The sequence below is a fragment of the Peromyscus eremicus genome, chromosome 5 (genome assembly GCF_949786415.1).
Source record: "Peromyscus eremicus chromosome 5, PerEre_H2_v1, whole genome shotgun sequence".
Classification (NCBI taxonomy): Eukaryota; Metazoa; Chordata; class Mammalia; order Rodentia; family Cricetidae; genus Peromyscus; species Peromyscus eremicus.
This window is the reverse complement of record NC_081420.1, coordinates 120,323,809-120,350,933: the sequence shown is the minus strand read 5'-3', so window position 1 is coordinate 120,350,933 and position 27,125 is coordinate 120,323,809. Positions and strand designations below refer to the sequence as shown.

Genomic DNA, 27,125 nt, shown 5'->3' with positions numbered 1-27,125 from the left:
GTTTCATCCAGAAACTTGGTCAAGGTTATCTCAGCTGCTCCTACCAGTGCCCTTTTCTCTCTATAAACCAAAATCCTGGAAGGAAGCAAGCTTGAGGAATGTGTTTTATAAAAAGAAGGAAAACTCTGAATGGGAAAGAAAGCGATTTCAGAAATCCCTTCCCTTGTCCTATACTGCTCAAAACACGGAAAAAAAAGTACATCATCGTCTTGGTTTTCAGAAAGCATGACCACTTCAGAGCATTCTTGGACGCTGAAAGATAACTCATTTCTACAATTTAAATTCAGAAACGATCAGGTTCTACCTATTAGAAAAGAGATTCAAAAGCAGTAAAATTGAGTATACTCTCACTATTAATCAAAATGTTCTCCACTTGTGGACTTTTTGAGAAAGATAATTTCCTAAAATTTCTCCCTGCTCCAGTTGCTTACCCTTATGGGTCTTTTCCTTTGGTTTGACTGAGCAGAGGAGATACTTTGTGTTCATTAAAGCTGGTATAATACACTCTGAGAAAGGCACATAAAGACGTCCATTGGCATTGCTTTATACTTTGTACCTATTATCGTAATGATTTTTATCACTTCTAGACAGTCATGTCCCAGCAGTAGGTTCCAGTTGTGGGAAAGGTCTGCACCCAATTAGTTCAATTGGTTTAATCCTGTGGCTAATGAGGCCAAGGTCAAGGGTTTGAGTCCACTGAGTTTCTCCAGCCCTGACTCCATCACATACCTAACACATGTGTCTTATTAGTCCCCGGGTGGAAAAGCTAGAGATATAGGATTGATACATGGAAAGCCTTCTTTCCAGGGACTCAGAAGTTCTTCCTCTTTTCAGTATCATGATGGATGAACATGGGGGTAAATACAACTTCTCTAGAATACATTGTGAGAAATAAAGCTGGAACACAATACATTTTGTGGGGGGTATTTATTTTCCAAGTCAATATCCATCAGGCCTGGATTCACTATCTTGGAAAATGGCTACAGACCTGAATACTTGATAAATAATCAAGAGTTTTACAAATATAGCAGGGGCAAAAATACTCTGCATTTGTAGACCTGAGCATAGCATGGTGATCCATGCTGGGGTAAACACATACCTCTAGTAAAAGGCTCTCCAGTGAATTCTTAGAAATAAAAGGTGTGTGTTTGATGAAGAGTCAGTACATCTGGATACACAAAGCTTATGAAGATACGTTATATCTTAAAGTTAAGATATTCTATTTGAAAATGAGTTCTCACTTCCTATTTATCCTCAGCTTACAGTGCTCTTAGAAGTGAAACCAGCCACAGTTCCATTCATTAATTCGCTTTAGAGATGGTCCTGGTTTGCAGATATGCCAGTTGCTTTTAAAGCAAACTTGAGTTTTCTTATACTTGTTTTTGCTCAAATGACTTGTTTTTAGCACTTCCAGTTTTCAGCTGTGTGCTTCGCCATTGAAGAATGAGGAGAAAAAGGTTATCTTTTGTAGTGAATTTCCAAAGAGGAGTCACCCTATGTCCCTTTCTGTGTTTGATGCTGGCAGATTTTCAAAGGAAGAAAATCTCCTTATTGCCCCTCTTAAGGAGGATCCCCTGACTGTCATGCCTCCTTTCTCATGCCCTACACCCCTGTGTGCACAGCACCCCTGAGGGCACATACAGTACCCTGTGCCCCTGTGTGTACACCCCCCCTGAGGGCACACACAGTAACCTGTACCTCTGTGTGCACACCCCGCTGAGGGCACACACAGTACCCTGTACCCCTGTGTGCACACCCCCCCCTGAGGGCACACACAGTACCCTGTACCCCTGTGTGCACACCCCCCTGAGGGCACACACAGTACCCTGTACCCTTGTGTGTATATCCCCCCTGAGAGCACACACAGTACCCTGTACCTCTGTGTGCACACCCCCCTGAGGGCACACAACTGTACCCTGTACCCCTATGTGTATATCCCCCCTGAAGGCACACACAGCACCTTGCATACCTATGTGCACACACTCCTGAGGGTACACATAGTACCCTGCATACTTTTGTACACATGCTCCTGAGGGCACATACAATACCCTGCATATCTGTGTACACATGCTTCTGTGAGCACATACAGTACCCTGCTTCCCTGTGTACACACACTCCTGAGGGCACACATTTTTCCTGGCCTTCTTCCCCAACTTAATACATTTCCCAACATCCTAGACAGAAATTGCTCTTGAAGAGTCTCTGTCAGCAATTTAAGGGTAAGACATTTCACCCAAAAGTGAGGTCAAAATGTATCCCAAGCTTTATCATGTGGGACTCTTACACTCTCAGGGTGGTTTGTTTTGAGGTTTGTGCTGACCCAGGCCAAGCTCACTAGAAATGAGCTTTGAGTGTCTTGCAAACTCCATCGATAAGCCTCGCTTGGCTGAGCTCCAAATCTTGTTCTTAGAAACTCTTGCAAAACCTGAATATATAATATAATTTCCAAACTCCGACTAAGTTACCTGATACTTTTATCCCAAGACTAGTAGGCAGAATGAAAAATCCAATTTGTTATATAAAAACCAGAACTTTACTCCAGTGAAGACAGGAGGTGAGAGGCATCCTTCCGTCTGGGTAAGCAAATGCTCTCTCCTGAGGTGACTCTGATCAAAACAGATCAAGTAGGGCTTGTTTCTTGTTTGTTTGCGGTGTGAAAATCAAGCCTGGACTTGGAGTGGCTGGACAAATACTCCAGCAGTTCTATCCTTTGCCCAGAGCCTGATAAAAACATACTTGGAAAGCAGAAGTCTTCAGAATGCAGAAGCAGTCTTATTGACATGCACAATAAAATGAGCATCTTACTACCTCAGACTATAGATTTCAAATGTTTCTATAGTTTTCCTCCAGTCTAAAGCTTTTAATTTCAGATTCAAGGAGAGCTGCACTTTCAAAAAGTCTGTGTGGGACCGGGGAACTGCTCAGTCAGTGAAGGGTTTGCTGTACAAGCGTAAGGACCTGAGTTTTATGCCCAGAACCCATGCAAAAAGCTGGGCACAGAGGAGTGGGCCTGTGACCCCAGTGGTGGGGAGACTGGAAGAGGAGGCTCCTTGGGGCTCACTGGCCAGCCAGTATCACAGAATCAGTGAGCGTCACATCAACAAGAGACCTTGCCTCACACACTGAGGAAGAAAACAGCACGTGTTGGCTTCTGATCTCCACACTTGCATCTGTGTGTACACACATGGGCACAGGAACACACACACACACACACACACACACACACATATTCACTTACACATATACACACACGTACCAACAATTTTAACATGAAAGAGAAGAAAAATGATCTTTATTTTATCACCTGTTCAGTAAATCCATCATGGAATTTTGTTTTGGTACAGGGATGTGTCAGTTTTTCTTCTTAAGAAGATAGAGGATCATTTAAATATATTGTCCCCTAGAGAAAAAAGTGTAGAAAAAAAGCTTCAAAGTATTTGAAATAAGAGGCTTCCTCTTAGCATCAATTCCTTGTTTAAAGATTGTACAATGGGTCATTAATTTTATATGGAGATATTTGTTATCTCCATTAATGCATTGCATTAAGACAGCTGGCAAGACTATGGCTTTTCTAGTTGTCACGTGTTCTTTTTAGGAAAGTATTTAGTACTGTAGGAAAATTAGACTAATTAGTGATGAGGTAAGCTCATAAATACAACCTGTGATTAGTGAGGCAGCTTGACAAGAGTCAATACAGTGAGATTAGCCCTGAGTTTTATAACGTGTGTTTCATATAACCTTTAAGTAGTAAGCACAGGGCTGGAGATGGCTCAGTGGTGAAGGTCCCTTGCTGCTTGTTCAGAGGGTCTGGGTTCAGTTCCCAGCACCCACATTGGCATCTCACAACTGTCTGTACTCCAGTTCCAGGGGATCTGATGTGCTTCTGGCTGCCTCAGACTCCTGCACATACTGCGCATGTAAACTCTTGAAGGAACACACGTACACATCATACGAACGGATAAGTAAATCTTTTATAAGTACTCAGCATACGATTACACTTTTATTGGAATTCTTAAATGTATTTAAAGAAGAAAAGGGAATCCACTCCCTCCCCCATGCCTTTTCATATTGTTGTAGTATGGTTTTCCTCTGTGAATATTCATATACTTTCCAAAATTCCTCTTTGGCCAGATGCCCAAATGGGCTGGTTTGCTAGCACACTTCGTGGTTCTAATGAGTCTTTCCCCATGTCTGTTTAAAGGTCTTCTTCAAACAACTGCTGATGAGTTTTGCTTTTACTATTCGAGAAAAGATGGCGGCCTGTGCTTCCCAGATTTCCCAAGAAAGCAAGTCAGAGGGCCGGCGTCTAACTACTTGGACCAGATGGAAGAGTACGAGAAGGTGGAAGAGCTAAGCAGGTCCATACGGTTCGACGCTCTTCCCCCCACCCCCACCCCTCTGTCTCTCTTAATTCTCTTTATTCTTTAAAAAAAAAAAAAAAAGGAACAAATCTGTGATTTGGACAGGACACACCTCTCCATGCTTGTGCTCGGGAGCCATAGACTCCACACGCATTAACTTCTTTTTCCTCTCAGGGGTTTGTCCCTCTAAAATCAGCTTAAATGCACTGAATACTCAGACTCCTAATCCTATGTTATGAGCTTGGCTTCTCCATGACTCATGGGAATTTTATGGGCACAGTGTTCAACTTGAATTTTATGATTGTTGTTAGCTTTATGGCACCATGGAAATATTCAGCACATTTATTATTAGCAAATCAGTTTTTCTTTATATAAATGGATCTTAGAACTTTCTCCTTAAATGCCTTCTCATAAAGGCTCATTATTGTGAGTAAAAGCAAATTTTAATTATAGTCACTGAAAGATGAGATAATGAGCGAGTGACATTCCAGAATAAACCATATGCGGTCTCACTTTTACTTTCTGAGAAAAGGATATCTTGCTATTTTTCATTGAAAAGATGATACAGATTAACAAAAAGAATCCCATTAGAGGCCGCCCGTGTGAGCAGCCCTTCCTGGTTTTCAAGACCATTGGTTCTTGGAGGAACTGAGTACGTTTGGGGAACTGTGCTGTGTGCATCCTTTGCACCTCCGTCAGGAGAACTGACTGGCGTTCTCTGGTTTGTTTAGAAAACACAAACACAACTGCTTCTGTGTCCAGGAGGTGGTGAGTGGGCTGCGGCAGCCTGTGGGTGCTGTGCACAGTGGGGATGGCTCCCATCGCCTCTTCATTCTAGAGAAGGAAGGGTATGTGAAGATTCTAACCCCAGAAGGAGACGTTTGCAAGGAGCCTTACTTGGACATTCACAAACTTGTTCAAAGTGGAATAAAGGTTGGCGTTTTCTATTTCTTTATTTTGTTCTGGCTGTGTAGGTTGATCTTAAATGTCTTCTTCTTCACTGGAGGTTTATTTTTGTAATAAAATAAAGAATATCTACAAGGGGAAATAACGAGACACCCTAAGAGATCAACAGTCACAACTCAGAAGGACAGTGACATTTGTTTGATTTACTGGCTGTGGAGAAATACAACCAGGGTGATATTTTGACATGCTTACCCTATGTAGTGTTCATATTTAAAATAACTTTTGCCTTTGGCTCTTCGTCAATGGGCATAAAATTTCATACTACGTGTTCACATTTCCGAGGAGAACAAAGATGTTATTTTGGAAATTGTAATTAATTCTTTTATCGTGCCTTTTATTTGTTTGGGTCATGAAAAAAAATGTTTCTTGTACTATGACTTCTTTGTACAGGTAAGTCAGACATTTTTATCAATAATTAGTCATCTGTAGAATGCGTAAGCATACCCATCATTTCTTTCCCACTTACTCCTAATTTGACTTCTCCAATCAAATAACCTAGGTATGTAAATTAAGTGTCCTGAAGTTCACGTGAATAGCAGGTGATGTTGGCGGTAGGAGGCTGTATGGCTGCTGCAGCATTCTGGAACCAAGACACACACACCAGCCAATGACTGTCAGAGTGAAACAGAAAGTCACGAGCATCAGGAAGAACTTGTTATTCTTCTCACTTTGTGAGTGGAAACAGAACTAAGGGGACTCTATATCCTGAGACTCATAGATAGGGAGTCCTTGAATTGTGTCCTGTTCTCAGTGAGGAAACAACCAAAATCAGAAGGGACCAATGAAAGAAAGGTAGACTCCCAATATCTGTTCAGGAAACACTGGGTTAAAAAAAAAAAGTTAGAATGAGTCAGTGAGAACACAGGTCAGTGAGATCAAAGGTAATGCTGGGGTCAGTGAGATCACACTGATGCTGGGGTCAGTGAGATCACACTGATGCTGGGGTCAGTGAGATCACACTGATGCTGGGGTCAGTGAGATCACACTGATGCTGGGGTCAGTGAGATCACACTGATGCTGGGGTCAGTGAGATCACACTGATGCTGGGGTCAGTGAGAACACACTGATGCTGGGGTCAGTGAGATCACACTGATGCTGGGGTCAGTGAGATCACACTAATGCTAGGGTCATTGAGAACACAGGTAATGCTGGGGTCAGTGAGAACACACTAATGCTGGGGTCAGTGAGATCAGTGAGATCACAGATAATGCTGGGGTCAGTGAGATCACACTGATGCTGGGGTCAGTGAGATCACACTGATGCTGGGGTCAGTGAGATCACACTGATGCTGGGGTCAGTGAGATCACACTGATGCTGGGGTCAGTGAGATCACACTAATGCTGGGATCAGTGAGATCATAGGTAATGCTGGGGTCAGTGAGAACACACTGATGCTGGGGTCAGTGAGATCATAGGTAATGCTGAGACTAGTGAGATCACAGGTAATGCTGTACATGTTGGAACCATGTGGACTTGTGATGTACTGATGCATCTAAGACATACTTCATGGAAAAAGTAAACCTGGAGCTGGAATGGGAGTCCACTTGCTCTGCATGTGTGAAATCCTGGGTTCAATCTCCAATACCACTAAAACGAAGCAAAACACAAGAAAAAATAAACAAAATCGCTGGACCAGCAAGACAGCTCAGCAGGTAAAAACACCTGCCATGCAAACCTCCCCACCTGAGTTTGATCCCTGGACCCCCAGTGGAAAGAGCAGACTCCTGGACACTGTCCTCTGCCTCCATGTCTGCACTAAGGCACATCCACATCCACAGCCATAAGCATACCCACAGACTAATAATAAATTATATATATATTTATATATATATATAAATTATATATATATATATACACAAAGATATATCCTTTGGGGCTGGGGATATAGCTCTGTATAGAGGGCTAACCTAGTGTGTATGAGGTCATTGGTTCAATCCTCAGTACTGGGGTGGGAGGTTAAGCCTTTCCTTTGATACATACTTATGATCTCAGCCAAGGCAGGGAGATGGTAAATTCAAGGCCAGTCTGCATTAGACAATGAAATCCTGTTGTTGTTTGTCATTTTTTATTTTTTTCAATTTTTATTATTTTTCAATTTCTCATTATCTTATATGTAGGGGTGTTTTTTTGCCTGCATGTATATCCATGTACCACATGAATGTCTGGTGTCTACGGAAGCCAGAAGAGGCCTGGACTTACACCACGTGGGTGCTAGGAATCTAACTTGGATCTTTTGGCAAAGTGACCATTGCTCTTAACGGCTGAGCCACCTCTGCAGCTGCCACCCCTTCCCCTTTATATATCCATATCAGGAAGAGGAGGGGAAGGGGGAGGCTTTGGACGGGAAACAGCTTGGACACCAAGACAGATTATTTGGGTGAATCTATTGTTTGGACTTTGGTAGTTTCAACTTTTCCCCCAAAAGAAACATCATTAGATTTTATAGCAGATAATCAAAAGCAACATTAATGGATTTCCATCTTGTGTTCAGTAAATACTCCCTGAAATTGGTCTTGGTAAGTCTCTGTGGACTCACTACAGACCAAAGATAAAGAGAGACAAGTGTGCATGCTCCTCACAGTGGTGGCTTCCTCCTGTGAGAGTGACATGTGACATGTGACTTGCAAGAGAACAATGGAGAAAGCATGTTAAAACCATCCTTTGTAGTTCCGTTGATTAAAGACAACCACAGTTCAGTTTCCACACACCTCCTTCTGGTTTTCATATTAAAATTAAATGATTTTTTTCTTAGATACAATTTTTAGCTTTTGTCCTAAGCAACTTTTAAATAACATTAAAACTAAATCTCACACACACACACACACACACACACACACATTTTTCCTCTACTATATTTTGGGACTTTCCTAAGTTTTGGAAACTTTTCTCAAAAACTTACTTTTGGAAGCTGGAGAGATGGCTCAGTGGTTAAAAAGTGCTTGTTGCTCCTTCAGAGAGCCCAAGTTTTGGTCCCATCAAGTCAGGTCTAGGTCCAGCTTCAGAGGATCTGAGGCCCACTTCTGGCCTCCTTGGGCACCAGCACACACACACACACACACACACACACACACACACACACACACACACTTTGTAAATTTCATTGAAAACTTTCATTTAGATGTTCTCTTCCCTTCTTATTTGTCTTTTAGGATGGCTCCATCATCTAGTTCTCCCATTGTGAGCAAAGTCATGTATCACTCTTATATCTACTGCTTAACCTTGCTGGTGGATTATTCTCTTAATATCCATTCATAAAAAGAATGTTTCTGAGTGGTGTGTATTTCAGAAATACACGTTCTCAATTTGCTTTAAAACAGGCTTTGAACTATTTAAGGTTATAGTATAATTCTTTCTAATACTATTTCAGAAAAATGTTGAACTTAAAAAGACACGTATGCTCAAAAGTAGCTGTAAGAAAGGGCTCCGAACCCTGAAAATGTGCTGCATAAGTAAGGAAAGTGATCATCTTATTTCTACTTCAACTTAACTGCCTAGAGAACAGATGGGTCCCTTTAAAGACACAATGACTTTGAAGTCCTTCTATTTCAAATTACACATGTTCACTGGGATACTGAATGAAAGATCCAGTGGGCTATTCTCTTCTGACAGGGAAACAATTCATAATGCAATAAAATTGCCCAAGGTAGGACATCACAGTCTGGGGGCTACAGTATGTTTGCACTGGAAGTCTCCAGGAATTTTGCAGAGCATGAGGAAGTCCTGTTGCATTTGGTATCTGGGTTTCCAGAGGAGCCCCAGAGCTTCTGGAGCTTTAACGTAAACTTCAGAATCCATTATTCCAGGGAATGGCTAGGACACACTTAAAGGGTGATGTTTTAAATTCTCTTAGGGTTTGACACTAATGATACCACAGAGATAGAAATCTGTCCCGTGGATATTTGAGTGTGTTTAGTGAGGAATGAGACCCTGATAAAGCAGTCTGTGCAGCATGTGCCTGTATCTCATTCTCTAGGGAGCACTTGGACTGGGATACTCAGAGGAGGCCAGTGTAACGGGGTAGATGCATCGCAGCCATGAAGGGATCAGGAATTATACCACTGCTTGTGATTGCTTGTCTCTCAGAGCCTTAGGAAACAAAGACACCTCATGGCTATCTCTCAGGCCTCTTTGATAACAGAGGTATTTTAGCAAGCTCATGTGTGAATTTTGTGTTTGTCTACAATTATTTTGTATAAATGATACAAGTAAGACTTTTCACAAGTTACTTTACATGCTATTTCTTTTCTGTTCTTTCAGTTTTAAAATCCTAAGTGGTGGCATAAAGCCATTTAACTACAACATGCAGATCACAGAATTAATAATACATTCTAACTCAGCCTCCACATGCCTAATTAAATGAAAATTATAGAAACTTCAGGGGAGAGCTAAGCCACATGACATCAATTAATGACCTGTGGGAGTAAATCAAATCAGACATAAAGAAGAATTACTGATTACAAGACTTTCTGAGAGCTAGTTCTGGCTACAAGAGTTCTGGAATGTTCTCTCTTCTAATTATCAATTTAGAATGGATAGTGATTTCTGGTCCATAGTAAGGCAAGTTGAACTCAGTTGATCTTAAACTGCACCAGTCCTTCTAACTGTTTGTATCTAATGCCATCTACAATTAGTCAATAACTGAGATGCTTAGGCACAATTCTTCTCCACTTGGGTCCCCGTGTGGTGTGTGTGTGTGTGTGTGTGTGTGTGTGTGTGTGTGTGTGTGTTCGTGTGTGGTGTATGTGTGTTGTGTTATGGTGTGTGTGTGTGGTGGGTTGTGGTGTGTGTGTGGTGTTAGTGTGGTGTGTGTATGGTGGGTGTGTATGTGTGTGGAGTTATGCTATATTTGAGTGTGTACACTTGTGTTTATGAAGGTGCATATGCACACATGTGTGTATCCAGAGGCTAGAGGTAGACATTGGATATCTTCCTTAATCACTTTCCACATTGTTTTTTTTTTTGAGACAAAATCTCTCACTGAGCACAGTGATCACTAATTTTCTAGACTTGCTGGCCAATGAGCTCTAGGAACCCACTTGTCTCTGCACCCACAACACTAAGGTTATAGATGTGTGCCACTGGGCCTGGATTTTATGTGCTTGTGAGGTAGGAGCTTGCTGACAGCAAGAGTGTGTTGCCTAAAATATAAGAGATCATAGTATCCTGGGGGTGGGGGTAACTATGTCCGGTTCACATGACAACAGTGATCTGTGAATAGAAAAAAGTTTTCTGTGGGAAATAATCCTGGAATTTACGATTAAAGAGTCCTTCTGAAATACAACTTATAAGCCCATCGCTACTAGTACTGATACTAAGGAGCTGAGGAGCAGACACTAAACTCTGCATTGTCTGACTTTGTGCACACGTATTGTTAATGTTGATCTTTTGGACAAAGGGCACAAAACTCTACTCTGTCTCCAAAAAAGGTCTTTAGATGCCCGGCCTGTGATGTGTTTCAGTTGGCTTCTCTCTGGGTTGAACCAGAGCTTCTGAAGTCCAAGAAGCAGCTTCCCCTTTCTGAACTCCTCAGAGACCACAGACCAACAGCGTCAAGAATGGACACTCGCTTGTCATGCTGACCCATGAGCTTTCAAAGTTCCAACCCCAAATCAGAATGAGTAGGATCAGGCTCAGACAGAATGCTTCCCCACATCATTTTAACAGCTGGTCAGTTTCACAAGGGGTGAGACTCATTTCCTCTGCCTGGTCTATAGCCAGGTGCCATGTCCCCCAGGATCACTGAGAGTGAATGGCAGTGTACCAGTAGTCTTTCTCCTGTGTCTTTTTTTACTTACTCACACTGTGCATGTGACTCCCCCAGTTTGAGTGAGGAGGTGCATTAACTGTGGAGGTGTAAAACACTTGACATGGCATTTGGAAAAATAGTGTTTTTTACAATTTTCGTGTGTGTGTGTGTGTGTGTGTGTGTGTGTGTGTGTGTGTGTGTGTATGTGTGTGGTATGGACATGTGGAACTTGCAGAAGTTAGTTCTTTCCTTCTACTATGTGGGTCCTGGAGATTGGGCTCAGGTCCTCCATCAAGCTAGGCAGCAAGCGCCCTTGATCCACTGAACGGTCTCATGGGGCTGACACCAAGCTTTGAAAAATCACACTTTTAAAAAGTACTATTTAAAAAAGAACCATTATGGTTTTATTTTTATTTATTTTCTCCATCTTGGAAACTGGAGCTTGGCACCAGATTGCTAGTTGGTAAATGGTTATCATTAGTGGTCCTGCAGTTTGCTATTGTCTCTGTAAATCTTACTTGCAAAGGACCTGGACCCCGGAAGGTACTCCAACATAATCTCACCAAAGTGACTTACACTTCTGGGGACCCCGAAGCCAGCCATGGCCTTGCAAATGTACGGAAGGAAGGAACAGGCTGCATCTGACCCCTGCAGGGAACTGGCAGGCATCACTCACCATTCGGTTCTCATGAGAGGTCAGCAGACAGAGAGGGTCACATCTTCAGTGCCCAGCTTGCAGCATGCATCAGAGCTGAAAGACTTGTCTGTCATTGGAGCAAGTGTCGCTGGACCCCTGTCCCTCTCTGTCTACTTGGATCCTCCCTTCAAAAGATGCTTTTGGAAGCAATCCTTTTATGGGGGGAGGAGAAGACATAAGGCTGAAAGCCGCTGATTGTCCGGGTGACTGAGTCCATTGAGGTAGGGCTCTTGAGAGACCCAGTCCTAGTGGCTGGCAGTCCCAGGAACATGTGGAGGACGACAGAGGGTGTTTGGGGGCCAGTCCTGCCTGCGCAGCTCCTGGCTTGTAACTCACACGCAGAATTACAAGCATTTAGAGTTTGCTAAAATCCAACTCTTCACTGTCTGCCCACTGGAGGATGTTCTAGATTTTCAGAATTTTCGTGTTTTCTGTCACTGAGTCGCAGTCTTGGGGGCAGCCCCTGAAATGCTGGTGTGTTACTGTTTGAGCGATAGGATTCAAAGCAGGGGAAAGAAACAATTTGCTTTTTCCAGGAGTATTGTGAACATAGCCCGCACACGTGTGTCCATGCAGAAGTGACTGGACTACGTGTAGAAAGCTTCCTTGAAGAGTTAGTACCTGGACTTTCTTTTGAGAGAAAGCACATCCTGTTGAAATAAAGCAGCAGATTATATTTGTAAAACATTACAATGGGGACATCACCATTCTGAGAGGTTTAAAGGGTTTATACTTGCTTATATGTTTTTAAGATAGGGTCTCTGTAGCCTAGGCTAGCCTCAAATCTGTACCCTTCCTGCATCAGTGCTGGGATTACAGATGTCAGTCAACACACCTGGCTTCATTTTAAAAGTTTTTGCCGTATCCAACGGCTGCCTATAAGTTATTAAACTGCATCAGAAAGAGAATTACTGTGGTGGCAGAAATAAACATTTTAATTCCTATGAAAAGTGGTAGACATTGTCTTCCCCCCAACACAAACTTTTAAGCACCTTCTTTTTTAATTATTTAGAAATCTAGTCCTGAACCAGTCAGTTAAAATGTAAACGAAGTGTTTTACTGCAGTGGGTCTTGTTTTTTTGTTTTTTTTTTATCAAGACAGTGTCTTTACCTTATTGGGTATTGTTGGGGCTTTGTATCAGAGTGCCCTGAACTTTATGAAAACAAGATTATTTTCAATTTTTTAAATGTTTAATCTCATTTTAAATCTAGTACCTAATATTTTTCATAAAACAAAAAGATCCTTGTTCCAAGTTGAACATCTCAAATCCAAAAATCTGAAATCCAAAATGGTTCAGAATCAGAGACCTTGTGAGCTCTTACATGACACACTGGGAAATCTCAGACTTTGGAGCTTTTTTCTGCACAGAATTATCACCTTTTATGAGGTGTTGTGGAGATAGTTCAGTGGATAAGTGCTCACTGTCCAAGCACAGAAACCTGAATTCAAATGCCGGAAGCCCTGTGTAAAGCCAGACACATAGCACAGGCTTCTCTAAGAACCTCTGCAGCGAATGAGAGGTGCAGGAGGACAGTCCCTGTCAGCTCATGGGCCGGCCAACCTGGCATACAATGCAGAAAAACAGTGGAAGGCAAGAATTACTATCCTGTTGCTAAGATTGTTGTAACTAGTAGAAACATGTGTCGTGGTTTATGCCACGCTAAGTCAGTGTCATCTATAAATTCTCTCTCATCGTGCATCTTGTCTTAAGCTACCCCTGGGTGTCAGTGGCTCCCTTGGTGTTCTTGGACTGAGTAGAGGAGGTATGCTTTCTCTTATGTGTTAGGATCCAAAGTCAGGGGAAGGTGAGGAAAGTTCCTACTTGAATATCTTTGTATTTACTCAAGATTTCAAGGGCAAAAGAAACTGTGAATCTGATAACTCTTAGGGCAATCAGGTAAAACGAGGAAATTCCAAGAAATATGGACTCTAGAAACAGCCTCTGTCACCTTTGAAAGGCATCAGTCCTGAGGCGAAGTCCACTGTCTCCTCTAGGCTGTTGACCAGAAAGAGCAGAGCAGACCACTCAGGGATGCTGGGTGTCAGATGCCCCATGCCCTATGACCTCATGAAGACACAACACTGGAAACCATTATAAATGGTGGGTGGTAGCACGCCATTCCCTTTTATAGATACCCAATGCATTTGTATGTTTAGTATGTGTGTGAGAGACCTAAGATCTACCCTTTTAGCACATATTAAGTACACAATGTAGCCCAACACCGTAATCCTCAAGCAATCCCTGATGTCTACAGAGATACCAGGCTCTTTCCTTTTAAGCACTTTTTTCTAAGTCATTGCATAGATTACCTCTTCTGTCCCTACAGGACCCCTGTGGGGAAGCTATTAATATGCCATCTCACAAATAAAGATGCTGGGGCCAGAAAGTAAACTGTGTGAGATAACAGAGCTACAGGCACCAGGGCCAGATTTCAGCAGCAGATTGTGTTCGAACCACGACCCTGAGCTGCCTTCCTGATCTTGATGAAAGACTGGAGCAGGTCGCTGATGGGTGTTTGCTCGGCTGAGGCCTCAGACCTAGAATCAGGTAGATAGGTTTGCCTTCTGGCTGCTGCACCTGCTCCGTACTGCTAGGTAACCCCGGACAGGCTGTATCTGCGCCTCCTTGGTTCAGTGTCTTCACCAGTTGGAGAAAGAAGTAGCAGGGAACAGTTTACACGCAGGCTCTCATACAAACATGAAGTGCTTTGGGAGACTGAGCTAGTGTCAGGATCTGCAATATTCAAATGAAAAGGGGACCCAGAAGAAAGGAACAGCAGCCCCTGGCCGGACTTGGAGGCTCTAGTGACCACTGATAAGTCTGCTTTGTGGTTTTAAGACAATTCTCCCTTAAAAGATGCTCAAATGATACTTGTAGAAATTTTCCAATGGTATTATCATTTGTGTCAAAATTAGATGACAGTTCTATAGAAATAAAATTACACAGATACATGTGGAGTTTTCCATGCCAAAAAATAATAAGCCTGGGATGTGCCTTTTTTAAAAAAATTAATTTAAATGTGACTCCAGGAGCTGAAGGGATAGTTCAGTGCTTAAGAACACATGCTGCTCTTACAGAGGACTGGAGTTCAGATACCACAACCCCACTTCAGGTGGCTCACAACAGTCTGACTCCAGCTCCAAGGAATATGACATGTGCTCTTTTGGACTCGATGGGCAGCTGCACTCTCATGCACATACCACATGCACACACCACAAGCACATACCACGTGCACATACCCACACACAGACGCACTCATTCATACAGAATTAAAAATAGTCTCTGCAATTCAGAGGAAAATAGAGAAAAACAATACCCGCATTTCTCTAGCCTCCCCTTTGGACACTAGACGATGGTGAGGCAGACCCCCCACCCAATTCTGGAGTTCCTCTGAGTGTGTATGTGGTGGTGAGGAAGCCCTGTGCAGCTGACCCAAGAGCTCGACCTTTCATCAGAATCTGCCTGCCTTTGTAGTAGTTTTTCTCAACCTGGATATTCTAGTAACGTGGGTCTTCTCTGTGTTTACTTTGGAACGTGCTTTGTGTCAATCTGCCATAGAGTCAATAAATCGTGGGATTTGCAAAGGAAATACACTGAGGCTGAAAACTAAGACCACACATATTTTTTTACCCATGAGCAGCTATTGCTCAAAGCACAGGTTTAGACTGTCAGAAAGGGTGGGGCCATTGGGTCAAATTACTTAAAGATTAATATATAATGTTATGTTACAGTGACTATTTTAGTCAACTTTTTTTTTTTGTTGTTTTTTGTTTTTTTAAGCAGAGCAATAAAACCTTTAAAAGAAGGTTTTTCCAGCCAAGCAGTAGGGGCAAATATCAATCAATGCAGTTGAAGGTGCTGGGTGCCCATGGAAGAATGTGCAAAGAGAACGGCCTCAGCTCTCTCCCTCTCAGACCTTGACCGTAGAAGCGGTGATTCCCGTCACTCACTTTCACTCGGTGTGTTAAGGGACACCTCCACAGTCTACAAACAAATTCACATTTTGATTTGTTTCCACATTCCTATGATCATCTTCTGAGTTTGCTTCTACAGCAAGTGATTTTTCACAGTTTTCTCTCTCTCTCTCTCTCTCTCTCTCTCTCTCTCTCTCTCTCTCTTATATATATATATATATATACACATATTATATATATATATATATATATATACATTCTATCAATGTATTTGTTATATATACCAAACATGTACAAAATATTTTTCAGTTACTACAATGATACCTTAATGTAATTATTAATGATCTCTATCACTTGATATTTAGGTTTTTTTAAGACTGTAAAATCTGCAGTTATACCAAACTGTCATAATATAGAAATCCTCAGATGTGGGGATGTATCTGAAGTATTTTTAAAAAACAGATTATTAGTTAGAAATTAAACTCATCTTTACTGTTTTCAGTCAAAGCGTGCTTTGAGAGTTCAGGTTCCTGTTTATGAGGATTGTTTTATAGTTATAATCATGCAGAAGATTTGAGAAAACCTTTTCTGAACCATGTCAACTATCCCCATGAGACTTTGTAACTGAGGGACAGCGCATCTAGTTACAGTTGTGTTCAAAATTGTCACCAAAAAGGAGTTAAAATTTCAGTCCTCTTATCTAGCAAATTCCCATTTTACTCTGCCTGGGCGTGCTGCATCCAGTTTAATCATCAGCCTCATCTATGCACCTAATTAGTGTACAGACCTAGACTTCAAATCACAGAAAAAAACTATTAAAAATAATTTCAGGTAGTGTTCATTACTCTGCCCTCCCTATCCATGGCCACACAAGGATAAGATTGGACCCACGCTAATGGCTTCACTGCCAGCAATTAAGTTATTTAATTAGATGATAGAACTGAGTCTAGAAAGCTGAAGCTAAGAGAAATAATGCTGTGTCTAAAAGGACCATGCACCTCCATACATGGCTACAGAATTTCTGAGAAAAGAGCATTCCTTTCAAATATTCAACTGTGGATAATGTTGTCTTTCTCTTAAAGATGAGCCAAATTATTTACTTTTTCTTTTTCATTCTAATAAACTGTTTTTAAACCACCCTCTTAGCCTAAAGCACCTTTGATCCAAACAGGATCACAAACCTAAATCAGAGACATCTGTCCTCAGGCTATTTCTAGATAGGGACCACATCTGCACAGCAGCCCTGGAGCCAGCAGCCAGTTGGAAGCCACAGAACAATGTCTGAAGAGGGCTGGGGTTACATCCACAGAATGAGTGTAAGATACTCGAGGTTTGAAATAAAATCAGAGTGCTGTTCTTCAGAGGATTTAAAGGTAGCTGAATGTCATTCCCATTAAATGCTAGACTTCCTGAGAACGATGTGGGGAGGAAGCAAACATCTTTTGTGAGTGTGAACACACCTGTTCAGGAAAAGTGAGGCAGAACCTGAGCCCACTTCTCCCCCAGCCCCCAAGCATACACAGGTCACCAAACATCTGTCACAAGTCATCAACGACTGTCCTCAACTGAATTTAGCCCGTTCTCTCCCCGGCCTGTGCCACAATTACAGCTTCTTTTTACATCTCCAGGAACTTGAAAGGTCAGATCACCCCAGGATGTTAATAATGTATTTATACCCGTCACCCTGGGGCTGACCTCAGACTTCTCTGAGAGTTCCACCGAAGACTTTACCTAATAGTTGGGATAGTTCCTTAATTGAAGCCTACAAGGTGGCCACTCGCAGTTTTTTTTTTTTTCCAGATTCTTGGCTTTGACTAAGTGTGTGTGTGTGTGTGTGTGTGTGTGTGTGTGTGTGTGTGTGTGTGTCTTCTGGCAAAATAATAGGTAAATGCAAAAAACAGTCACCTAGACATGTTGTTCGGCTTCCCTTGGGAACAATTACTAGAACTTCTTCTAAGTAGAAGCCTCAGTGGGTAAAGTGCTTGCCAAACAAGCTCAGGACCTGAGTTCGATCCCCAGAATCCACACAAAAAAGCTAGCTTGTAGCCAGGCATGGTATGGTGACTCAAGCTCGTAAATCGGGGAGGCAGAGACAAGCAAGCACCTGAAGCTCTCTAGCCGGCCAGGCTAACCAACACCGTGACACCATAGATGCTCCTGGGCTCTAAAATTCTGTAAAGAAGAAAGCCATACAAGTTATAAGAGAATTATGGTCAAGAGAAGTGGCCTGTGTGACTCATGTTTGCCTGGACTCAGGGAAGGTGGCCTTTGCTTTCTTCTTATTTAATGATCCAGAAAAGAAACCGGAGGCAACCCTCCCTCAGGCAGAGCTCACTGGGCTCCTTACACGCTGACAGATAACATGCACCACCTTGCTGTGTGGTCAGCACTGCTCAGGGTGGTTTTCAAAGCCCCAGCTGAGGCTTCAGGTTTCAACTAACAACAGGGTGGTGTCTTAAATGTTCAGGATAGCAACACAAGGATTGTCCAAACCTGGATTTGAAGGTGAAGACACTCAAGGACCTTTCAATAGACAGTGTTTAGTGTGCTGGCAGAAGGGACAGCCTATGGCCATGCAGAGGTTGGGGGAGGCACAGCAAAGGAGTTTGCAGAGCCAAGCAGCTATGGGCTGGCGGGGTAGGAAGTACACTTGGATCACACTGAGTCTTACCGCAAGTCTTTGGCTTTTCACACACAGTGAAAAGGGGGAATTGCTTCAGGGATTTAGAAGAATGACATGATCTGAACTGGTCGTTTTTAAAAGCAAGATCAATAACAAGCACGTTGGGAATAGACAGGGAAGGGCAAGAGTGAAAACAAGCCACGGGTCAAAATCGAGCTTCTATCTACTTCCAGCCCTGGTCAAAATGCTTTGTGCTCACGGGCCCAGCATCTTACCCTACCAGCCTCAATTATCTACCTACAGAACAAAGTCAATAATAACTAGTTATTATGGGCAGTTTCTCTGGCTATAGGGTTAGTACTTGGAGAAATATTCAGATATTTTCCCTATTAAGCATTTTATACAAGGGCATTTCCTGAATGTCTACTTCATTCCTAAGACTTTTAGGGGCAAGTTTTGGAAGTACCTTAGTACCCTAAAATGTTTAATGAGGTCCAGGGGGAGGTTTTAAATCACAGGGAATTATCAATTGGGGTAAAGAAGGAAAGAAGGAAGCCCAGTATTTCCCATTTGTAAATACTAGTTCATAAAAACATCTATTGCTACCCAAAACTCGTCAAGATACCTGTGCCCATGGTGCTCTGGGCGAAGGTACAGTTAAAGACATAAACGGGGCCCAAGCCCAGATTCACAGAAGATTAATGATAATGAGATCCAAAAGTATACATTTCTCAGGAGGAAGGTGAAACAAGCTGTTGTGAGGAATTTGACTTTTTGAATTGTCCAGTAATGCAATTATTTCTGAAATATCTATAATCCACTCTCAAGAGCAGACTCTTTCCAAATATTCTCAGTAGATTCCCTCATCATTGGCATTTGGACAAATAATCTCAGCTTAACAAATCAGCTTTTCAAGCTGTCAGTTAAACTACCAAGAGTGGTTTCTTCTCCTACCTGCTTCTGCATCTACAGAAGTTAATTGGGCTGTGGACAGAGTAATGAGATGTGAAAAGCTGAATGGGGAGGAGGGTGGTGCTTGCTGATTTTCTTACATACTTAAGGGTTTCTGTGCTCAGCATTGCTTTGAGAGAATTCCCTTGGTGCCAATTGACCTGACTTATTCCCAAACAATTCTCTGTTTGGAAAGAATAATTTTCATTGTGGGTGTTCCCTGAAATTGTATGCCTCGTTCCCTGTTATTACAGAGATGTGTGCTGTGCGATTGAAAGTCCCAGTTTCATTTCCATGTTCTGTGTAGATTAGCACTATATCCCACACACAGAGCCAAATAATCTGTTTTAATTTTATCCCATGCACATATAGTTTAACTCTAAACAGTTTTTTTAATGTGCAAAATCCTTCTTTGCCTAATATTAAACCATTAATTTTTCATATTTGAACTATTAAAAAAAACAAAAGGCAAGAGACTTGTTTCAGTCACAAAATAGTTTTTTTTACAATATTTTTTTAAGTTGGCTTTCTTGGATTGGCTTAAATGGCATCTTCATGTTCCTTTGAAATCATGTGAATACATTTTTCCCTAGTGTGAGAAGAAAAAGCTGGAAGAGGACAGTTCAAAAAGACTGTAATGAACTTAGTTGGTGCATTCTTTTTGTTGGGCAGTGGTGTCTGCTGGGGTTTCCACAGTGTTTTTTTAAACCTCAATAAATCAATTAACCAATATTCATTCTAAGATTTAATTTGGTGAATAGAATATATGTGCTTTTCATCAGGGCACACATCTTTTTAAGTCTGGAACCACCACACACAAAGAATTTAATTCTGACAGACATTTGTTCTCAGCATAAATACTTTGGGGCCAATAGTTGTCCCCACTTAATCATGCCTCTTAAAAGTAAATTCCAGAAAACTCGAAGCTCCCAGTGACCCCTGGTAAGGTGAGTTGTCAGTAAATTACTTTTATGATGTGCCCTGGAGAAGCAGGTCTGCCAGGACTTAGGGGTGGGAGTTCTTGCCTGGAGGGGATTGGGCCCTTTTCTTTATCTGACCTTCCCACTGCTAATTCCACATTGCTGGTTGGCTGCCGGCTGCATTGCTGGGTATCATAGTAGAAAAGACTTCTGTGCCAGGAGACCATGTTCACAGCCATTTGTTATTTAACTTCCAGATGGAACTTGCTAGTGAGCATTTGATTTCTGTGATTAAATTTAAATACTGAACATCTAATGATCTCAGAACAGATCGGGGTAAATTATGACTGCCTTGGGTGACAACAGGAACCGTCTGCATTCAAGTCTGCCCCTCTCATTTGGCTAATTTGAATTTTTGTGACCCTCTAACATTTATAGGAACCAGGAGACATGTATGAAGATGCCATGTCAGAATTGTGTCCTGTTTTTGTTTTGTTTTGTTTTGTTTTCACAAATGATTAAGCTATTGGAGACAAATCTTGATAGTTTTATTTTTCTTTGTCATCGTAAGATGTTATGGTGCCTTGGTGGGGTAGCAAACACAGAAATTTATATTGTTTTAGATTTTTTTAAAATCAGACTAAAAGTGTTACAAAATAATACTTTTATAGGCTATAGAACACAAAATGTTATTCATTTCTGGTTAATGGTTAGGGTATAACTTCTGTAGCCTTAGACATCTGTCTCAACTTCATGAATATCTAATTTTCCTCTTGTCCCATTAGTTTTAGCTGGCATGGGAGGAACCATATCTCAAATTCTTTCATGCAGTCCTTTCTAGCTTGGCTTTATTTTCTTTGAGTGTATCATATCATTAAATGATGTGTGTGTGTGTGTGTGTGAGTGTGTGTGTGTGTGTGTGTGTGTGTGTGTGTGTGTACATCTAAAACACTATGTGGTGGGATGAGATAGTGATGAAGGTAAGCACAGACTAAATGTACACTATTTGTGTAATTGCTTCAGTTTATGTCCTAGACTATAGTATAAGTGAATCAGGTAGCTCGGGGTTTGCTGAGCAGACCAAGAGTCCACAGTCAGAACAGCAAAGATATAAGTTCAATAGCTCTGCAGTGAGGAAGGGAAAAGATCAGCCAATACCTTCCTATAATGGAAGTTTCCGGCTCAGGAGCAGATGTAAACAAAAAGGAAGCTTTAAACTTCATTTACATGCCACACAGAATAACTCCAAAGTTATCAGGCCCAAATACCAAATAGCTGTTAAACTGGGTCCAGTCTTTAAATGATGGGAAAGCATTAAATTGATGACCTTATATTATAAGTATAGTCATGTGCTTCCAAGCTCAGGGTGCCCCCCAATATTAGCATCTGAGAGAGATAATAAGAGTAAAGAGCAGTATAGAAATCACTCTCTGACAACACTGGATGATTTTACTTGAGAAACTGGTAACCAAGCTCAAAGTCAGAAAGCAAATTTGGAAATAATAGTTAAAATAGATGTCTCATCAAGTTGCTGATGTCCAATCTTAGACTGTCTACTTGTTTTTATCCCATCCAAAGTATTCACTTGTCATCATGTGCACTGCTGACGAGACATGGTCAACCAGATGTTTTGTGAGCTTGTTTTGTTGAACATATCTAGATGATTTTATCCATTACAGAGTGCTCCATGCTATCATTCCTTGGAGATTTGCTGTTCAGTTACCATTAAGACCTGGACCAGAGGTTGCGTTAGCACTGTGAGATGCCCATCAAAAGGTTCCATCTCTGAAACCATTTGTAGGCCCATCCCAAAACCCAGGACCTGGAATTTGGAAGGCAGCTTCCCAGATGGAAATCTGGGGGCTTTGACCAAAAGAAAAGAGATAGACAGTAAGTGCACACATGCATGCACACCCTCATGCGCGTGCGCGCGCGCTCGCACACGCACACACACACACACACACACACACACACAAAACAGGGAAATGAGAAACTCAAATATAAAGATAAAGAGGAAACAGAAACAGAACTCTGAAAATGATTGGTGTCTCCTAACATCAAAGTGAAATTTGGGAGATGCCAGAGGAAAGAGCAGGCGACTCCATCTGTCTGAGGACGACTGTGTCTCTCTTAGTAAGTTTGTCTTCAACAAACATAAGTAAAGGAGGAGCCCTGGGTGTAGGAGACACGGGGCAGCGTGGAGACCAAACCACACATGGCAGCTAAGGCCAGAGAGGAGATGTGTGATGCATCTCACATGCTCTGCTGAGATTCTGAATGTCTTCAGTAGATAATGAGAACAATATGGCCACCCCCAGCGCAGTGTCTGGCCTCTGTGCCCACTTAGCTTTTGAAGCAAGCATCACGTTAGCTGGACTAATTGCCCCTCAGCCCATGAATGCAATTTCATAGCTTTTCTTTGTCTGAAAGCAAGATAGGTTAAGAACTAAATCAAAAAACTGAATGCAGAGAGAATCCAAGGAGAAACTGATATTCAACTCAAATGGGCTTAACTAAAATAATTCCTAATTTTACATGCCCTGAACTTCACCTCTCCTAGTGCACATTGTAGCAATTCCCAAACTCACCTAAGAGTGTAGAAAATCCTGGCTTTTCCTCTAGAAAACTAAGACAAGTCCAGGAAGGGATGGACACCCTCACCACCCCCCACACACACCTAAGGCATTCCTTTCCTGTGCCACTTTGTGTGTGTCTTGGTTACTTTTCTATTTCTGCGACAAAACACTCTGATCAAGACAACTTAGGAAAGAAAATATTTAATTTGTGTTTATATTTTAAGAGAGTTAGAGTCCATGATAGCAGAACAAGAATATGGGAGCAGAAATAGCTGAGGGCTTACAACTCGATCTACAAGTGGAAAGCAGAGAGAGAGACAGAGACAGAGACATACACACACACACACACACACACACACACACACACACACATACACAGAGAGAGAGAGAGACAGAGACATACACACACACACACACACACACACACACACACATACACACAGAGAGAGAGACAGAGACAGAGACAGAGACAGAGACAGAAACAGAGAAAGCACTGAGAATGACATACAAGTTCAACCCCAGGGACACTTGTCCTCCAACAAGGATTAGATTACATCTAATCCTTCCCAAACATTTCCACCAGCTAGGGACCAATTATTCAAACATGAGGAGGGAAACAAGGCATCCTCATTCAAACCACCAATGGTGTGTACTACCAACGTTTGGCTGAGCCTGAATCAATAATCCTTTCCTGGAGCCAGTGTTAGAGGCTCTAAGCAAGGGAAAAGATAATTGTTCCAGCTTAAACTGCAGTGTCTTTAGGAGAGAAGAGGGTGGGATGCTGGGCAGCCTGAACCGTGGCTTATTGAACCTTACCCACTTTCAACACCTGTTCATTCAGGACATTTTTACACAGCTACTGGTGTATTTAAAAAGACTATACAAATCAAATACCTATTAATAATCAACCAGAGAAAATTTATTTTAAGACGGTTCTTTTTCATATAATTTTACCATTATTAAAGACTAAAGCGAATTTGTGTACTAATACAATGGACATATTTGTTTATTTTTACATAAAAAATCTTGTCTGAATCTTTGACACTACAGAGTGATGAAGTACCTTTGACCTGTTTCGGAGTTGATTGATATTTTGATTTTATAATTATCAATGCTGAGAACACAACTTCACATAAATACATAATACAAAAAGGCAGAAGTATATTGTTTTAGAAGGGATATTTCAGAAACTGTTGGAGGAGGTCTGTCCCAATCTCAACCCAAAATTCATTGAATGATTTTCCATGGAACTCAATTTGGCGTCTCAAAAGGCAGTTTTTAAATAAAATATTCAACTGCAGTACAACCCAATGATGAACTAATTTGATACTTTCGTGCTGAGGAATGACAGTAGGAAAATATCGGAAGTTTTTATTTTCTATACTTAAAGCACTGTGCTTCTGTGAGAGAGACAACGCTCCAGATGTTTAGTGTTTGTTAGTACCTGGGAGTGTGCAGGCATGTGTGCAGCAAAGTACACATGCAGTGTGTTCACAACCAAGGCTGCGGCAAAGTCATGAGTATAAAACAGGCAAGCATTACCAGAAGCACCTTGCATCCGTTCGTGTTGGATTTTGTTTTTTAAGATCTATTTACATGTGTCTGTGTGAGTGTCTATGACCTGTGGGTACTGTTGTCCTCAGAGGCCTGAGGGGGATTTTGGAGTCAGCCCTCTTTGGTTTTGAATTTGGGGTCATTGTGCATTCAGAAATCTTGCATTGTTACTAAGATTTGTCATGAACCTCAAATTCAGTTCCAGTCTAGTCTTGATTGTGATCCTAACAGTTTAAGCGGCTGGGATCTAAGATAGACACCTCCTCATCAGGACCTGAGACTCTTGATAAGGGTCCTGACTTTCTTCCTAGACATCACTGAGCTCCTGAGCTTCCTTCTAAGGCTTGTCTCGGTACATTCGAGTGTTGCAAAGCAACCCATTCAGTTGGTGCAGTGTGTTTGATTCAGTGTATTCTCAGTGTATGTGTGTGTCCAGACTCATTCTTCACCTATTTTTAATCTGTCTTCTGTTTAATATCATGTAGTCCAGATGTCCACATTTCATGCACCAATATAACATGCACAAGAAAGCATTGCTGAGCCTCTGGGTGCAATACAGTAAAAAAATGACTGACTTTTCAGTTGTGGAAATGGGTCATCTCCAAAGCTGAGGTGGCTGAGGTTTGTATGACATGCATCTTCCCCACTGAGTCTTCTCAGTTTGAAAGGCTTTTGTGACATATCTAGTTTTCTTCTGTCTATTCATCATATTTATTAGTGAGTCACTGTGGAGTTTGCAGCCAAGCCTCCAGGAAAAATGGAAGCATGGAAAGAGCTGCCCCCAAAAGGCTTTCCTAGAGAATAAGAACCAACTAATGAAAAATATGTAGTATTGTAACATAGTTTTGATATTTTTTGGTACCCTATGGTTTGAAGGTTTCCATTTTCTAAATAATGATACTGAGTTCCATCATGTGCAATTTAATTAACTTTGGCAAACAAGTTTGACACGTTTTAATTTGTCTTTAGTTGTAATGGTATGATTAATGTGCTGCAAACTACCCAGAGTGTAATGTGCTCATTATTTCTTTACATTTTGAAATATGATGGGTGTTTCTGAATATCCCCAGAGTCAGTTAGCATGCTTTTGCTAGACAGCTAATGTTCTTATTAAAATCTGTTCTTATTTATTCAGTTAAGTGGAAACAAGAGAAAGTTTGCAAGTCACGAATCTTGACTCTCTACCCAGGAGATGTGTGTTTTTATTTACTCTCTAACAATCAGAAAAATATTTCAATTATTCCTTTGTTTATTTCAGTAACAGCCTTTGTCACATTTAAGCATATTCTTGAAATTAATGCTAACTCTACTTAAAAAATGAAAAACAATCAAAATCAAAAATACAATTTTTTTAGTGAAAACGATTTTTGTTTTAGGAAGAACTTTTTATTTATTTAGTCTTTGTGTATATGTGTATATGGGTGTGTGCATATTCTTGTGTACATGAGTGTGCATGTGTGCATAGTCTTGTGTGTAAGAGTGGTCGCATGCATTCCATAGTGTGCGTGCAAAGGTCAGAGAACAACATCAGACATCAGTTCTCACCTTGCACCTTTCTGAGGTGGGGTCCCCGTTGTTCACTGCTGCACACAGGCTGCCCTGCCTGTGGGTGTCTAGGATGTCCCTGCCTCCACCCTCTCATCTCACTCAGGAAGACTGAGATTACAGGCACAGGTTACCACACCTGAATTTTGCTTGGGTTCTGGAGAATTGAACTCGAGTCCTCACACTTGGACAGCACACACTTTACTCACTGAGTGATCTTCCCAGCCTATATGTGGATGAGTTCTAAATAGGACTAGTGTTTTTTATGTAGGCAGCAGATTTTTTGTCTTTATAGCTCTTCCTTCCTGAAAGCCTGTCTATGTTGTCAGGATGACTTAGTGAACATATTTATCTATTTCCAGTAGCGTACATTGTGTAAGTATCAGCCACGTTCCGTCCTTCTCAGAGTGATGATTAATTTGCTCCCACGGAAAGCTGAAGTAACTTGACCTTGAGCTTCATTTTCGCTGCTGTGACTCCTTGTCATATTCTGCCCCCTTGATCATGTTAAATGATGGGATCGTTTTTCTTTAAAATTGTCTTCTCACCCATGGGTTGTGTAGGTGAGATCCAGCCAGAAGATTGTCAGCAGAAGGTGGCTGTGAAGCCACTTCCTGTTTGAGCAAAACTCAACAAGAGTTGTGGCATTCAGCTTAGTTGAATGGTATGTTTTCTGGAAGTTTCTGTGTAAGGACTTACTAGATAGTGTCCATGTGTTCTATAGCACTGCATAAAGTAACATGGGGCAGGGTTGCCACTCGATGGTCCCCTGGGTTGTTCATTGGTAGAGTGTTTTGGTGAGCAACTGACTGATTCAGCATCTCCTAAATGAGCCAGTAAAACTGGGGAGAGCCCAGAAAATGTGTCTTTATTTATGATACATTATGATAAACTAGGTGTGAAGATTTGTGTAAAGATGTGAGTGTTGGGAAGAGAAAGGGAGAGAGACAGTGGGGCCGTTTGGAGTTGTGTCTCAGGATTGTTGTATAAACAGGTGCAAGTGTCTCCCATTGACCAGCTTCTTAAAGACAGCAAGACAACAATGGCTGTCCCATTGTTCCCCGTATTAACTGGGAAGTAGTAACATACATAACATTTCCGACTACCTTTAAAAATGGGAGCTTTTCATTAACTGAATGGTTTGATTAAAGCTGATAAGGTAAAAGATGCATGATGAAAAATGTCACAATTTTGTGACAGTATCAGGAGATATGCACATTATGTCCTGTGTGTCTTAATTCCTTTTTATTGCTATGATCAGACATCATGAC

General features: G+C 41.5%; 1 protein-coding gene across 1 annotated transcript in view; it reads left to right on the top strand.

The window, feature by feature from the left end:
- Hhip (hedgehog interacting protein) overlaps positions 1 to 27,125 on the top strand; it is a 92,637-nt gene that overhangs the window by 8,767 nt on the left and 56,745 nt on the right. The window contains exons 3-4 of the mRNA XM_059264315.1: positions 4,202 to 4,358; positions 5,093 to 5,294. Of these exons, the coding sequence (XP_059120298.1) occupies positions 4,202 to 4,358; positions 5,093 to 5,294 (359 nt within the window). The remainder of the gene's footprint in view (positions 1 to 4,201; positions 4,359 to 5,092; positions 5,295 to 27,125) is intronic.